We start from the raw sequence: 17241 nt of genomic DNA on the forward strand, positions 1-17241 counted from the left end.
TAATATTTAAAGGTGGAATGAATGTGTCTGAGAAGTTGGACTGTATATAGGGTTTAGGTATTTAAATATGGGTTTAAATCTCTATTTTGCCTGCGTCTATCCTGCTTCTGGCTTCGCTCTCTGTAAAACAAGATTATGTGGTGGATAGGATAGGGATATGAGCCGTGAAGCTCTCTCCCAGTCCATCCACGAAGAGGGCAAAACGCGTATTTGTCGGCTCAGATGCAGCAGCAGCAGCGGCAGCAGCAGCATCCTCACAAAAAGCAGTGCTTTCAGCTGAGCCAGTCAGTGAGTCTCAGCCGGTCCGTGCAGACAGGATGCAGCTGTCCGAGCAGAACTGAGCCTGTAAAGGTGAAAGAGAGTGAAGCTAAAAAAAAAAAAATTTAAAAAAAAAACTCTCTCTGATCTCTTTGTTTCTTTATTTTTCTTACCCCCCACCCCCATTTCATCGGAGTGGTCGGAGCAGATGCAGCTTCACGGCGGCTTCAGAAGTTGGACAGCCACAGATTTGCATGCCATGACTCTTGAATCTGGACATTCCCAAGGCAGCGCAGCGCAGACGGCGTGGATCATTTTAAAAGACATTTCGTCTGTCCACATCACGCGTGTCAGGAGGGAGATCAACATGTGGCGCTTTAAATAATAACAACAATTTAAAAAAAAAAAAAAAATGAAATGAAGGAATACTGATCTCCGGGTGATACCTGTTATTTACAGTAATGGAATGAAGACACTATCCTGAGATATAATGGATGAGAGATCCAGCAAGCTCATCTTGGTTCCCATCTTGGCAGTCCTTTTTGTTATGATAGGTTATCAGTACATTTGTCCAGCGGGCAGCAATTCGTGCCACTTTAAGTCCGAGGAGAGATTCAGAGGGGTGAGCCTGCTTTCTTCCCCGTATCAGGACGCCGATGACTTCTACCGAGATTCCGACCTGGACGATGACGGTCCGCCGAAGCTGCCGTCCAAATTCAACTTCACCGAGAGAGACCTGGACAGACACGTGGAGTTCAACATCAAAGGGGACGACGTGATCGTGTTCCTGCACATCCAGAAAACCGGCGGGACCACTTTCGGCAGGCATCTGGTGAGGAATATTCGTTTGGAGCAGCCGTGCGACTGCAAGCCCGGCCAGAAGAAGTGCACCTGCCACCGGCCGGGCAAAGAGGAGTCCTGGCTCTTCTCCCGGTTCTCCACGGGCTGGAGCTGCGGGCTGCACGCGGACTGGACCGAGCTGACGAACTGCGTTCCGGTCGTAATGGATAAGAAGGAGGCCCAGAGGAATAAAAGGTGATAAATTAACAGGCTCCCTATACGCCGTGACATTTAAAAACTGCTGCAGGCTATATAAACAAATGATTGAGAAGGAATTTGTGATAAATGCTAAAAAATAGTGTCATGCAAAATTCTGGTGTAGCAACGTATATTASTCGCTTATCTTTGTAACAATTAGGTGAGTTATGTTACATTTCATGTCATTCTCAGTAAATACGCCCTTGTGCAACTCTTTATCCACTTCTAACTTTTCTATTCAGCAAGTGTTCTTTGGTTCATTTAACCACAAACTCTGTATCCATCTTTTTAAGGCTGTTTCAGTAAGAACAATCAATGCTTTTAGCTCCCAGGGAAAAAAACAAAACAAAACAATTGAAAGTGGTGTTTTTTTTAGAGTCAGACTTGTTCATTTTTATTTCCCCTGATCCACAACATTTACACATCTGCAGGCACCATTTCAATCACAATTTCACCTTTTATACAGGAAAACATGAAAGTGGTTATCGGATTTGAAGGGCCACCTTCCAAACAACATCAAATTCCCTTTGATAACCAGATCAAACCTTCGGTAAAAATAAAATCTATTAAAAATGAAGGGGAAAACAGCTCCACTAGCTTCCACAGAGGGTCAATAAGTGTTGATAATCGTTAACTTTTTTTTTCCTCAAAAATCTTCATGTTATTGCATTGTATTTTATTGGGATTTAGTGTGATCGAAAAATGAAAATACTATGACAACTAGAAATCTACCAATACCAGGTTTTTCACCTAAACTGACTGGATGAGAAGAGAGGACTTTGATCATAGRTGCAGCCAACAGGCCCATATTAACCATGGAGGAGCTGCAGAGATCCACAGCTCAGGTGGGATCCACAGCACCTTTAAGTGCTGTCCACAGAGTTGCGGATAGAAAGCCATTGTTGAAAGAAAGTCTCCTTTTAAGTGTGCCACACGCCATGCAGAAGAGTGAAAAAGCAAATGTGGAAAAAGTTTCATCTGGTCAAATTTGATGAAATTGATCTTTTTAACCTATATTCAAAATGCTGTTCACCCTTAGCAAATGGGCGGAACATGGTGGTGGTGGCATTATGTTGTGCAGAAGCTTTTTGTCCACACTGATAAGGAAACTGGTCAGAATTGATGGACAGTGTAAACTAAAGAAAATATGCCAGAGAATGCAACAAATGYGGGTAACGCTTTAAGTGTCACGAGGACACTGGTGTCCTCTTATCCGGTCTCACTGAACTTGAGCTACACAGCAAAGAAAAATGTATTAAAAATTATATATCTACATATGCAAACCTAGTAGAGGCATACTTCAAAAACTTTGCAGCTGTAATTGCTGCAAAATATACTTGTAAATGCTTGAACACCATGTTTCTATTTTAATCCATTTCAGAATAATGCACTATATTGTGTTGGCCTGCAAAGTCCAAACAAAACAGTTCGATGTTTCTTGTTGTAAGGTGACAACATGTCTAAAAGCTCCCACACCTTGCTGACCTTTACTGCTGTCCATATTGACTAAAGGAGTCTTTTTGGTGTAGAAAATTAATTTAATTGTTGTTTTTTTTCCCGAGCAAAATCTCAGCTAGTGACTTGCTTCAAATTACAATTACTGCACAAGCTTGATGTTATCTGAGAGAAAAAGCAATGAAGATAATTTAAAATTCACTGGGTCTATTTTAGACTGTTGTATCCGCTGCAGAGACACTTGCAATTACTGGCACATAAGAAATGCAAAAAGGCACATAGCAATGAGTGCACAAGCGACATACTATATATGCTATATGTCCACCCGTCTGTTTTTCAGCGCAGTAAGCACGTCTGAGCTCACGGATTTTCAAAGCAGCATTAGGTTTCCAGACTATTCATTAAACAAGGACATTAAAAAGTCAGTGTGCCAGAAATGCACGCGGCACACGGAAAGAGCGCTGACCAAAACGTCTCGTCACGTAAGCTGGCTTTCTGAACTGCAGAGAACGTCCTTCCTCTTTCATAAAAAAATACAATCATCCAGCAAAGCACGCAAGCACATGATTTATTTCTGCTGTGCCAAGTGTTTTCTGTACTCTGGGAAGTGCTCGCTGGATGCGACAGCTCTTCATTTCACAGCTGCAGCATCTGTTCTGCACTTACAATCCTCCCGCTGCTTGTTCTTCAGTGGCCTCCCGCAGCATCTATTCTGAGGCTTCTCCTTCTCAACAAGACACATTGCAATTAGAGTCCCTTTGTGGTCAGCCATTATTTTCGGTGGATTTTTTTTAAATACTTTTTTTTAGGGGGATTTGCTTAATGAAAGGAGTATTAGCATTATGTATTATGATTTTGAAATGAGCATTAGCCCAATAATACGTTCATTAAACTAAACAATTGGTCAAGAGTGAAAATAGCACCATTGTACTTTCTGAAATCTGCCAACAAAAACCTTTGAGGTTGCACTGAGAGAATACAAACAGAATGTCAATATCAATTCAGATAACCTGCCCTTGTACTGTGGGTGAACACTCCTAAGATTGACTTTCCTCACACATGCAAGTTGCCGGCTCCTGCGGTGGCAGCAAGAAGAGGTGAAGGAAGGCTGCGATGGCATCCCTTGCGTGGCCTCGCGTGGCCTTTTCAGCCAAGCAGGGTGCGGCGCACGGTGAGTCAGCTGCGCGGCCCAGGAAAGGTCAGGCGTGTCAGGCTGGATCAGCGCGCGTGTCCTGCGGCGTGGCGTCTCTGGAGTGCGCTGTCAGTCAGGGGAGAAGTGGAGCAGGCAGGTCGACCCTCTTCGGGGGCATTGTGGAGAAACAAACCTTTAAGTGCTGTTCTCTTAAGTTGCTTTGGTATTACTTATCTGTTTGCATTGGAGCAGGGCTCACCGAGCAGGTAGTTTTTCCTCTTCGGGAAAAAATTTCTTAAGGCCTGCAGAGTCTGAGGAGTGCTGGAAGAATTATTTCTGATTGCTACGTGTTCATTATCCAACTTTCCAGTCTGGAATTACTCATGTAGATATATTCAGTGTGACACTGGGACGTAGCGCAAGGAGCGGCCTTGCAAAATTTATTTCATACAAATGCAAAGAAAGATCTTGAGTAAATCATGTCCTCGGGAGTCTATGTAGTAAAAGGCTGCACTTAAAAATCACAGAAATATTTGATAGGGCTTGCCATCAGAATCAAAACAGGTTCATTTTGTTTCTCACTGTTGCATTTTACAGTGCATTTTCATTCTTTCATCCTCAAACATCTGTCAATGACACAAAGTGAAGCAGCAGTAACACGGTCGAGGAGGCAAAACTGTAACTATAAATCACACAGTTTGAAATCTTTACATTTGGAAATACAGAATACACCTCAAATAAATCAGTGTCACTTCCAGTTGGACCTTGGTTCTCCAAATCCTTTTATAGATGTGTGGAGCAATTTTCTATTTTTATTCTCACACAGAGCTTTATGATAAAAATATAAACCGACAGAAAAACATGTGTGTATGTTGTAGGCATTGCTGCATAGATGCTTGGTGACACATATCCTTTCAGTTAATTGTCTAAACAAGCACAAAGAGCAGTTTATACTGTATGTGTTTATTTAGTGATGGCTCCCTCCTATTTGCCAAGACAGAAATTGAAATGTATATTGCTTTTCAAAGTTGTTACTGTTAAGAAATTGATTATGAACATCTTTTTAATACAATAGATTAAATGAGGCGGAATCATCCTTTTCAGTGGACTGATGTAAGTTTACCATAATGCACATATTTTTTTAATGCTTCAAACTTGTATGAGATAAAGTCATGCTGACACAGGTGAGGTCCATTTTTTTTATACTCATTAAAATATATAGTTGTTGCCATACATTTGCCATCTTTTATCCAATACAAAGATCAATGTGTCTTATTATTATCTAGCACAGCTACAATGCTCTTTAGATCTGTTTTTATTTTCCATCCAGACATGAAAAGCACATCAGACATTTACATACCTATACAGTACTGGGTTTAAAGCAATCCTATTGTAATTATTTGTCTAGGTTTAAAAGAATAACCCCTAAAATAGATTACTGGATATTAAATATTTTTGGTTAAAATGAAGGATTTTGACTTTTTGTTTAAATCTGCATTAAAAAGATCAGGTTGGCATACATAGTCAACAACAGCATAGTGTTTTTTCAAGAAAAGATAACAAAACACAACAAGCCCAAACATAAACATTCTCAATCCTAGTAATACTTCATAAAATGTTGCACTAGTTTGCTCTGCTACTTAGCAGGTAAAAGGTTAGCATTACTGTAAAATTTAAATGAACCAACTCATCCTCTGATGTATTAAGACCAACAAAACATTACAACCCAATGAGAATACCATCATTATTCAACCTAATTCTACCATCTTACCATTTGTCATTTCATCCTGTATAAGATTTTTCACAGCATCTAGTCAAGAGAGTGTATACCTAAAGATGGCAACGTAATGATGGGACTCCTTCTTATCTTTTTTCTATGTCAGCAAACTTGGTGACAATATTTGAATTACATGTGTCTGATGCAGCTGCTGCACTTGTCCCTTATAGACGATAAGCCTCTAGTCTAAAACTATCAACTTCTCCACTTCTGGCCAGCATTGTTACTCTGATTTGCACTAATAGATATCAGAGCACTCCTTGCTGTGTCACAAGAGTAGATTCATTTATATTAGCAAGCCATGCAATAGTGATACAAGTCTCACTTTTCTCCACATAGTCAGTATTTTATTGGGGAAGGTTTAACTATAGTGTTTAGATGTCAAAATGTTATTTTGAGAAGACAGTTTTTGATGATACTCAAAGAGTGAAAGCTGAAGCTAAACACTAGAAAGCTTCAATTCATTGTGATCTGTTGACTTTAACAAATGATTTTAGAAAGCATTGTTTTACCTGACAAATACTGAGATTATAGACAATGGTTGTACTTGCTTCAGTGATCTGGCTGTATACTCCCAATCTCAGGTATTTGCTCTACCTTGCTAACTTCTAAGAAAGGCATCCACATGTCCAGCATAGAAGATCTTTGTCAAAAAAAATTGCTCACTCCATGTTTTACCTGGGATTACAAGTGGTCACACATCTATTTGTTATATTCCCTTGAAAAATGCCTTCTTTATTCAAGACAACACTCCATGTCCCATTTACAACAATAGCCCATCTGACACGGCAGGTTCAGATAATACAAAATCACCCATGCATGGTTCTCAGTTCTCACTTCCCATTTTTAAGAGAGGTGTGGCTAAAAGGCTTTCTTGTTGTCAAATGTACTTTTAAAATGAATAATCTGCTTTGGAAAAACAATAGAAATGCTGATTATGATTAATTTATCTTTCATACTTTTAATATTTATAGATTTTAAAGTAGGAAATAAATCATTTTAAAACTCTAAAGTATGAAAATTGCTTTTTAACCCAGGTGAAAAAAAGTATACTTTAGTATACTTAAAGCATACTTAAAATTTGTGAAAGTACTCTTTAAGTATACTAATTATTAAGTGTAATACTTATAAGTATATCTGAAGTATACTAAAAATACACTTGTACCAATTTCGAAATTAGTACTTTAAACACACTTAAACATAATTGTACCAAAATACTATTTTAATGTATTAAATAAAAGTATACTTTAAGTGAACAAAATATGAATGAATATGTATGCATTTTTAAGTGCCTTAATAATCTTTTACTATTTATTAAAATTGGATACAATAAAAAAAAGGATAATCGTGATGTAATTTTTAAGAAAGTACCCAATCAATTTTCAGATGTGTGATGTAAAACCTTAAAATCAACTGCATTAGCTCCAGTTCATACTCCAGACCAGATGGTGGCGGTATTGCACACTTACATTTATTTAAAAAACGCCACAAAGAGAAGAAAAAACTTGAAAGCAGGGAAGGTAACAGACGCTGTTCAAATTCGCCATTTTTACTCGCATAATATTGCCTTAAAAGTAGAGACGGCCTTGACAATAGTTACTAATTTTGGTAAATTCAAGCTGGTGACGTCCTAGTCCGAGTTAGACGACAACACAACGGGACAACAACAGATGGAAATGAAATGTGTGTCACAAAAGAAGCCCGGAGGGACGAAGGCTGCTAAGTGTTGTAGCTGGTGGTAAGTTTGCTTTTTAATTATCTTCATTTAATTATAAACAGTGCAGTAAAGATATATAACTTACCTTAGTTTCTTAAATAATTATTTTATACATTTTATTGTGGCTTGTATGATTATTGCTATCATTCAGCTTCATGTTATAACTGCATGGAGGTTGTTTGTTGCGACTTAATACTTTAATTCATAAACTAACCTGGTTTTAATTAAGCTCCATAAGAAAGAGAGACTTTGATATTGTGAGGTGGTTGTTCTAACTCGTTCATCAATGTTTTTATCTTCAACATATGTTTGCAGTCTAAGCAAATGAAGATGAAAGAGGAAGCCAGAGAAATCAGGTGTTAGGAAAGCTAAAGACTTTTCTGTCTCAGAAGARGCTCTGACTCCACCAGATCACCAACCAGCTCTAAGGATGAACCTCCACATCGTCTTCATGATGTAAGTCTGTTTTTTCAATGAGGAGCTAGCTACATTTTCAACAACAAAAACTGCTGTGTTACCAACACTAAGTGCTTAATAAACATAATTTGATTTAAAGTAACTGGAAAGAATTTTACTCTTCTTGTTAATCTAACATTTATCTTTAATTTTTTTTATTTGTTGTTGACTTTCAGGGCCCTGTGATGGACTGGTGACCTATCCAGGGTGAACCCTGCCTCTCATCTGATGGCTGCTGGAGATGGGCACCACCAGCCCCCCTCACCACCCTGCAAGGATCAGTGTGTTCAGATCATGGAWGGAAAGATTTTAAGGTAGTTTGTCTCCTTAAGTCCACACTTAAAACAGCTTCATAGTTAATGCCAACATCAACTGATTCTATGACATTGCTGACTATTTTTTTTTCTACTTCTAACATAAACAGGCAAAGAAGACACCCAGAAATGTTTTTCCACCCCAGGCATCCTGTCCCAATCATCATCAGTTCTTATGATGTCAATAAATGGCGAGTCCACAACGTCTTAAAATTGTAAGTATTTTTTTGTCATTTTTCTGTTCTCTTTAAATACAAATACTTTCTCTGTTTAATTGCTCTATTGTTCTGTTTTGTAGGTTTCCGTAAGGTGCAGTGAACGGGAATGTTCTGTTGTTGATCCTCACTTTCATGTTTTATTGTCACACTTAAATTTTCATGTTCATGTGTTCACTTTTGATGTGTAAACTGACCATTTATGTAAAGTTCATAAAGTTGTGAGTAAAATTTGACCATTTTAAAATGTCAGTAATAAAACAAAATATTTGAATTACCTTGGGCATCTTGTGTAATTAATCTTTCCATGTAATTTTAGCCTAAAACAATGTAAGTACTGTAGTGTAGTTATGCATGTCATTTACAAAATAGGTACGTAGGAATTAAGACTTTCACGAGTAATTAAAATTGTAGTTTATTATCAATAGCAGGAAATCAAAGTGTAATTTAAATACATTACTAAAATATTAATAGTATATTTAAAATATATTAAATATATATTTTTATTATAATTCTGAGAGAGAATTATTACACTCAAAATATAATTATCAAAATATAATAATAAAGCTCTGAAATATGATATTTAAAAAGTACACTTGAAGTTGTTCCAAAAAAGTATGTATACTAAAATATACTATTAGTTGTAATTCAATACTATTTAAATACTACTAAAGTATACTAAGCACAAAATTAGTTGTTCCAAAATAGTACAGTTTAAGTACATCGATAAAAGTATGCTGAAGTATGTTAAAATTTAGTATACTAAAGTATACTTTTTTTTTCACCTGGGATGTCAAATAACGTATTTTCTTTACTGATGAAGTGCCTATTACAGAAGCCAGTTCTCGCGACTCCACCTAAAATAAGATTGTTCAAATGTATGGAATAACTCATTTGTTAAGAAATGCTAATAGAACTCTTATTAACATAAAAAGAGAGCAATAAGATACACGCATGCAAGTATCCACTCTATTTGGCCTAATCCCTTTTGAAACAATCCTATTTTCTTCCCTGTTTTACCTACTAGCATGCCTTGCAGAAATGTCTAAAAATCCTTAAATAAAGTCAACCTTTACTTCAGTAGCATAGTTTCACTCTGTCCTCTTTAGAAAAATAATTTTTTATTTTGAGTGCATTTATTCACATATAGAAACCAATTCAAAATGTTCGAAAGAATTACTGGAAACCCATAAACATAATGGATACACTTTTAAAAATGTAGCTTACATTTTGTAAGAGGATCAGCTGCAATTAGTAATGTCTAATTAACTCTCCCTGAAGTAAATAATGTGGTGTCACACAGAGGCCTATTTCTTTTAGGCACTAAAATCTAGGCAGGATAAGGATCTGAGATTAGCTGGCCAACAAGCACAGTGAAGAGGATTTTAAAGGTGGTAGAAAAGAAAGAAAACCCTGGGAACTAACTGCTAGAGGAAGAAAAATGTTTGCTAAACTTTACTGCCACTTTATCTGAAATTATGTGCTTAGGTCAGTTAGATTTAGCCTTTTGGCAATATGCTCCCCAGGTAGTTTGTTAATAAAAAAAAACTGCAGCCAAATATTAAGCATGGTGGAGGATCTCTGATGCTGTGGGCCTGTTTCTATCCCAAAGTGTCGGGAAGCTTGCATGGGATTATTAACTTTTAAAAATACTAGGAGATTTTAAATAGAAATCCGATGAAGTCTACCACTGAGAATTGATTACCATCGGGTGTTTTAGCAGGATAATGAACTGAAACACAAATGGCCAAATCAACAAAGAAATAGTACAGCTGAGATGAAAATACCTCTGTGGTTGTTTAATCAAACCTTATGAAATATTAACAAGTCCTGTGTTATTGGTAAAAGGACGACACCAGAGTATTGACAGTTCTGGTGCGGTGCCATTATTTTTGTTGAAATAACATTTTTAAACTGAATCAATTCCCATCAATTGTACTTTAATTGGAAACAGCTGCAATTAAAASCAATGTTAGTATTACATGCCCAGGTTAGTGAGAGGAGGCTTGCTTTGTTGCCACTCTTGAACCTTCTCTGAGCAGCTCAAATATAAAAGTTTAATTTAACATGGTCAGACGAGCGCATGGATGAACACCGCTGTAGCACATCAGGGATTCACACGTTTCCAGCCGTTTCTGGCTGTGTTCTCCCGCCCTGGAAGGAGGTGAGAGTGCAGGACTTTAATGAGACAACGAAACAGCAGCACAGCTGACGCCCTGCGGTCACAGATCAGCTCGAATGAGGGAAGCTGGGTGGATTTACAGTTCTGGGCGCATCGTTCTGATGTAGGAGGCAGAGCGCTCGTCAGTATGACGGGGTGTTGATAGTGTGTGAAGCTCAGAGTGCCCTTGTAGGCCGTCCAGGGCACGAAGATTGCTTTTCATGTGTCATTAATTCAAGTCGTCATCGCTGGCAGGCCTGAGCAGTAATTCAGTTGGTCTGATAATTAAGTGTTACCTCCGCAGAGGGTGCAGCGGCATATGCGAAACACTTGTTTAACGTCATAATAAATGTGCTTCAAATTTGACTCWAGATTTGCTTCGGAGGAAACGTATCCCATGAAACCTTAGCTGCCAATTAGTGCTCAGTAATTTTAGTTGCTTGTTTATGTTTATTTTGGATTGATAGCCAAAGCAAATCCCTGTGATCCTGGAAAACGTGTGAAATCTTTTTTCTTAATTCAATTAAGAGTCTGCGCATTCATTGAATATCTAAAGAAACAAAAGTAGCCATCATATCTGCATTTATAAAATATACTTCAATGGATATTTGTCAATATTCATTTAGTTTGGGAAGTGGGTCTGTGTCGTTTTTTGTTTTATTTTTCTAAAAGCCAATTAAGATAATGAAAACTCTAAAGCTTGGCAGAAAATATCTGCTGGTCAGGCAAATATGATTTTCCAAGAATCTGATTCAGGTCTTTTATTCTAAGAAGTGTAATTTGGTGCACTGGAGGGATACATTTGTATTCCTTCAAAAGATGATGCACTTAATTAGATTTTTCTTTCACGTTACTGCTATTTTATCAACTGTGTGTGTTAACACAGTGACAGATTTCARGTTTGCTATGCAATATGAGCTTTTTATTAGAAGCAGGTCTCTAGACTGAAATAAAACAAAGAAAATCAAAAACCCTTTAGCTTATCTTCATAGATGTAGTCATCAGATTGATAAGAACAAGACAGCAGCTGTAGTGATGTGGTAATTTCTGTTTAATGTCCCCATAATGTTAATTTTGTGGTTAAGCAGCTCAGATGCTCATGAAATTAGGGACAATGATATTTTTGCTCTGTTTTCCCCCCAAATTGTGAAACCATTTGAGTTTTTGGAGGTTAGTGCCTCACAATTGCMGTTTTAAAATTATTATGCATGGCTTGGAAACCAGAGGCTGTTTCTTCTTAAGCGAATTAACTTTGATTAGCTAAAATRTAGCTCATTCATAAAAAAAGAGACTCTCAAAGTGTAAAATGCCTGAAATGTAATCCCACATTAATTTAACATTTTGAAAGTAACCTTTATTTTCAGTACATTTATTTGTGTCAAAAAAAAAATCACATTAAGAAATAACCTATACACATTTTATTACTGTTGAAATTCTAACATTTCCTAAAGAATAAATGTAAATAAAATATTTTTAATGCATTCTTTACTTTTTTTTTAACATAGACCTTTCCTGGTTCCCCAATGTGAAACAGTCACCCATTTCTTATATCTCATCTTCAAAACGGGAAACACAGGAGAAGCTAATTAGATAAGGCAAATAAGGCTTGATCTTCACGACTCTACAAAAGACTGTAAAAGAAATAGATTTTCCCACCAACTTGCCCATGCCTACAGCCAGAGTAATGATTAAAAAGTTGTAAAAAGAATTAAAACTGTGACTGGATGAGAACTCGTAATTTATCTTGCTGACACACACACACATCTTAGAGGAAGGTGAGGAAGATAAAGAACGTCTCAGAGTTGGAGAACTGGAGCAGCCTTTTTATGAGTGACATTACGCTAGCGTAGTAAAAGATTAATTTATTTTAAGGCTTTCAACACAYCTTTACCAGTGATGCCAATGAAAGTGGTGGGCACCTTTGTTCAGGCTTGGTGTGACTTGACAGATTGACATATCAAAGAGGAATAGCATGACAGCATAGGTGACCTGCTGCGTTGTTTCTCCTCTGGTTCCTACAAGGGCCGACGAAAGGAGCRCACCAAGAATAGCCGCATCTTGAGTTGATTTATTGTAGGAAACCTGGAGAAAGGTCATCTGTCCTTATTTGGGGCGAGCCGGTGACATGCAAGTCATACTAGTGGGGAGGCTAGGTTAAGCAGAATGCCTCACGCAGCTCCTCCATTTGGATTCAGAGACTCAATRAGTACCTGGCACACTTAAAGTGTAAGTGCAGGTAGAGTCACCTTCACAGACTAATCCTCTGCTGCATGGTCGTGCCACCCAGCAGGATTAAGTTCTCTGTGATTTTGATGTTGTAACWATTTGTGCTGGCTGGCGGTTTGGTGCAGCGACTAAAACTTTTAAGTGCCGCACCTCTGAATGGCCCCACAAGGAGAGCTGCAGCGACATTTGTGTATGAGAAATATTGCACCGAAATTGCCCACAGCATGTGAAATCTGTTCAGCAAATCGAATATTTACTGCTGGGCTCCTCTCCATCTTTTCTATCACGTGGATGCAGTCAGACTTGGGAGAGGGATCTGAATAATCACACTTAACAGATTGAAGTCCAGATTGCCTCTTAAAATCCTGCATTTATAAATAGGTTTGTTCCTCTTTAATTTAAGAAGTTGTTTAGACGTTTGAGCAGAATCACACTGTGTTTAAACTCTTTTTCATTCATTTTTCGTTTAGTGTGTGTTACGGTGCCTTTAAAAAAAAAAGAAAAACAGATTTTTTTTTATTTTACGCTTTGTCACATTTGTGGTTGTAACATGAAATGATATATGGTTTTCCAAACGTTTTACAAATAAAACCTGAGCATTTTATTTAGCCTCTCTGAGTCAAGACTTGCTGTAATTGCAGCTTTAAGTCTCCTGAAGTATCCATCTATCAGCTGTGCACATCCACAGACTGATTGTTTCCTCCTAACATACCTGGACCCTACTGAAAGAAGAACATCAATTTTCAAGCTSTGCCAAGATTCTCAATTGGGTTTAGGTCTGGATTTTGACTAGGCCATTGTTATATATGCATACACTTTGATCCAAATCAGCCCTGGCTACATGTTGTCCTGCTTAAGGTTGAACTTTCACCCCAGCGTCAAGTGTTAGTCCGATTTTATTATGGGACTCTCCCATATTTAGTTCCATACATCCTACCATCAACTTTACGCCTCATCCCGCAGAGGTTTCCCACATCATGACCCTGCCACTACCATCCCTAACGAACCTTAAAAAAGGTTGTTGCAGAATACTTGTGTTTAGGCTGAGATTAAATTGCACACATCTGGATTTGAACTACAAATTACTGGATCTTATTTACAAATATCAGTGAATATGGTTGAGAACAAATGTATTTTTATTCATAAAAAAAATAAATAATAAAAAGCATAAACTCCCTCATTTCAGGTTGTCACATAAAAACTCACTAAAATGCATTGGATTTAGTGATTGAAATGTGTTGTATTTATTCTTAATATTTACAGTGAAACAAATTCATAGCTGAATGTCGCATTAACACTATTATAAAACTATTTTAATAACTTCCATTTTGTGTGTTATGGGAATCAAATAGTAGTATCAGTTGAAAAGAATTTCATCCTGGGAAAAAATTTCTGTTCACACCCGTCTACAATGTTGCAGCATAAATCAAGTCCCGGGCCGCAGTGTAATAAGTATGCATTAAAAAACTGTCTTTGCAACCGTACGGTGCTCAAGATTGGGGTAACATCTTGTGACATCACAGTGTGCCGGAGTGGAACAAATAGCATTATGTCTCAGCACGTTTTGCGACACAGCACATCAAGCTCATGGTAGGAATCTGATGTCCCTCAGTGTGAGTCATTCCCTCTCGACATGCCAGATGAATGGCTAAAAGACAGAGCTTTTAAATCCCAYCCACAAATCCCGGGATCACTTAACTTCTCATCAGTCCCCATCCAGCGAGGACGAGTCGACCACGACGCACTTCATTCATCATTCCGTGTGAGGCACCGTCTCTCACTTTCGGAAACCGAGTTGTGCCTTTTGTTTATCCTCAAGTCGGACGCGATGAGAGGAAAATGTCCCGACACCGGTGGCATTTCCTGCACTTGCTGGTGCCAGGCATGTCTGCGAATCAAAAGAAGTCACGGAGAGAGGAAACGGCATTAAGTGTCTCTGAGTGCCTCTTCTGAATGATCAAAATGTGTCTCGGTGTCATCAAGAGGTAGATTATTCCATTACTGGGTACTTCAGGTTTGCCTCTATATTTGAGTATAGTGCTGTAAATACAAGCGAACTTATCATGTGCTTCTTGTGTGTGTGTACACTGAAACAATTGAAAAAGCCACTTTGATAGTTTTCAGTAGCAGTGTTGCTATGCACTTGCAATGTAAAGTAGGGTGCTATCATGACTAATGGACCAAACCTGGATCTTTTATCGACTTTTACAAAAAGACTCAGGGATTGATTTGACTGCTTATACCGCCTCTATAATCTCCCCTCCATTGATACGGTTTCACAGCTATTTGTAAAACTGCAGCTACAGCCCTTTTTTAACATCAGGTGTCATGTTGAATTTAATCATATTCAGCTCAGTGTGGAGCCAAGCTCTGTTTTTCTTTGAAGTTTGACTCACCTTGTCAGGTCTACGTAGCATATAATGAACAAATATGTGTGTGGGAGCAACATTTAGGTTTTGAAAGTTCAAGATGAGAAACACAAGTGTTCATAAAGTCTCTGCATTTTTTATTTTTTTCCCCGAGGCCACTTTGCTCCCCCACACAAATAACATTCTGCAACAAAACTGATTTGAACCAAAGTAAGGAACAGCTGTCTGGTCAAACAGAGACGAAAGCAACATCAGAAAGGAAGACAAAAAAAAAAAAAGAACGGTCGGCAGAAGGACGCCTAATTTTTGCAATCAAAACTTCAAGCCGGAGTAGTTTTTCCCCAAATATAATGTAATATAACAGCTTTGTCACATTAATGTTTCTTGATGATGACTTTCTTGGTAACTAAGAAGTATCCAAAACGTAATTGTCGCTATATATTAACCTTGAGTAAAAAAACTAAGCCTTCAATGGATGCTAGTATTTTTACAAGAATTTTATAATAGAAAAACAGCAACCGTGTTGCTGAAGTAATATAACATTTATTTTTAAAGCTTACAGTTCAAAATGTTTTTTTTGTTTGTTTTGTTTTTAAGGTAACATGTTGTCTTTTTGCCATTTTTTAAAAGAGAGCAAGTATGCTAAGCCTGTGCAGGCTGGTTATTTAGCCATCTCAAAGTTAAATAACATCATTCAGTGTATATTTACAAAACATATATTGATCCGAATCAGTCAAATTTAGAGAAACACCTTTGTTTGGATGTGACAAAGGGACTGTATCTCATTAGTAAGATGCAGATGTTGTTAAAAAGTGGCAGAAAACCAACCATGTTTTTAAGAAAATAAATTGCCTTCCAAATGAAATAAAATATAATCATCTCCTGTTTCGCCAGTCTTATATGTTTTTAATTTTGCCTTTATCTGCAAAGTAGATCATGATGAATGTGGTAGATGTAATTTACCGCATTCATCAAGATTTTTCTCTGAGAAATGTGTTTAATGTGACACATTGTACAAAAAATATATTTAAGATGCTAGAATAATGTGTTTGGATAACTCTAATGGGATGCATTTGAAGTTTCTGTCTCCAATTGCATCTGTCGACCATAGTTAAGAAAATTGGCAGCAGTACAGGAAAGAAAGAAAATGTTTTTGAGGCAAATCAAGTAAAGGAATTATGTTTTCTAAACTGTCAACCTCCTACTGTGATGCCTCAAAATATTAATGGAAAAAAAAAATGAATGCATTTAAAAGATTTTTCACGTTGTTAAAAATAAATTATGCATTTTGAATTCAACCAAAAAAAAAAAAAACCTGAAACAGTTTCACTACAAATTCAATTAAGAGTGCTTTATCGGATTTGCTGTCTGAAACCGAGTCCCGAAGCTACGTCTTATCTCTTTAAGTGAGAAAAGGACGGAGAGTAGCTTTGAGCAACCAGTTTAGCTCAAGACTGTATCCTTGCAGATGATTGATTCAGGTACAGTGAGGAGGCAGAGGAGAAATCGGGCTTCGGGCTGTGTCCGTTAATCACATGGCGTTACCACACAGAAAGCATTTGTCACCAAATACCAAAAGGATTCAGTTATGGGGGGAAACTGAAACCAGTCTAACCGCTTATATGCAATCTATCCAACGCCTCAGAAAAAAAAAAAACTTAACTGAAAAACAGCTCTGGAGACTGGCTCCACATCTATTTCCCCTGTAATAGTAGGATCCTCCCAAAGTAATGCCTTGCTCATACAATTTAGGACAAAAAAATCATATTGGGTTTGTTGAGTTATCAGATGGCAAATTATGTCTTACAAAAGTGATTCTATCCTCCTGGCGTTTTTGTCACTGTAATTAATCTATGTCAAAATGACCACTGTTGGGTTCAGAAATACATTTCGGGTAGATTTCAGCCGGGTGAACCAGTTTGAATTTCAACACATCAGTCCTACTGGTGCACTTTTCTGGACTGCTGCCCTGGGCAAGGTTCTCCTTCTGTACATAGAATATTTATTACATTTTTAAAATTTTATTTACTCAAGAGTGACGGTGTGAATTGAAGAACAATCTGAGTAACATGAGTATAAATGCACTTAGGTGCATCCTAAGCCTGATTTTGTATGTAGGTCAC

General features: G+C 37.6%; 1 protein-coding gene across 2 annotated transcripts in view; it reads left to right on the plus strand.

Moving 5' to 3' along the window:
• Positions 1-236: 236 nt before the first annotated feature.
• hs6st3b (heparan sulfate 6-O-sulfotransferase 3b) overlaps positions 237-17241 on the plus strand; it is an 88183-nt gene continuing 71178 nt past the window's right edge. The window contains exon 1 of one of the 2 annotated variants that reach the window (XM_008399989.2): positions 237-1293. In XM_008399989.2, coding sequence (XP_008398211.1) covers positions 749-1293 — 545 coding nt within the window. In that variant the 5' untranslated portion in view covers positions 237-748. The remainder of the gene's footprint in view (positions 1294-17241) is intronic. The other variant, XM_008399997.2, reaches the window with a different exon arrangement.

The sequence above is a fragment of the Poecilia reticulata genome, linkage group LG2, assembly GCF_000633615.1.
Source record: "Poecilia reticulata strain Guanapo linkage group LG2, Guppy_female_1.0+MT, whole genome shotgun sequence".
Classification (NCBI taxonomy): Eukaryota; Metazoa; Chordata; class Actinopteri; order Cyprinodontiformes; family Poeciliidae; genus Poecilia; species Poecilia reticulata.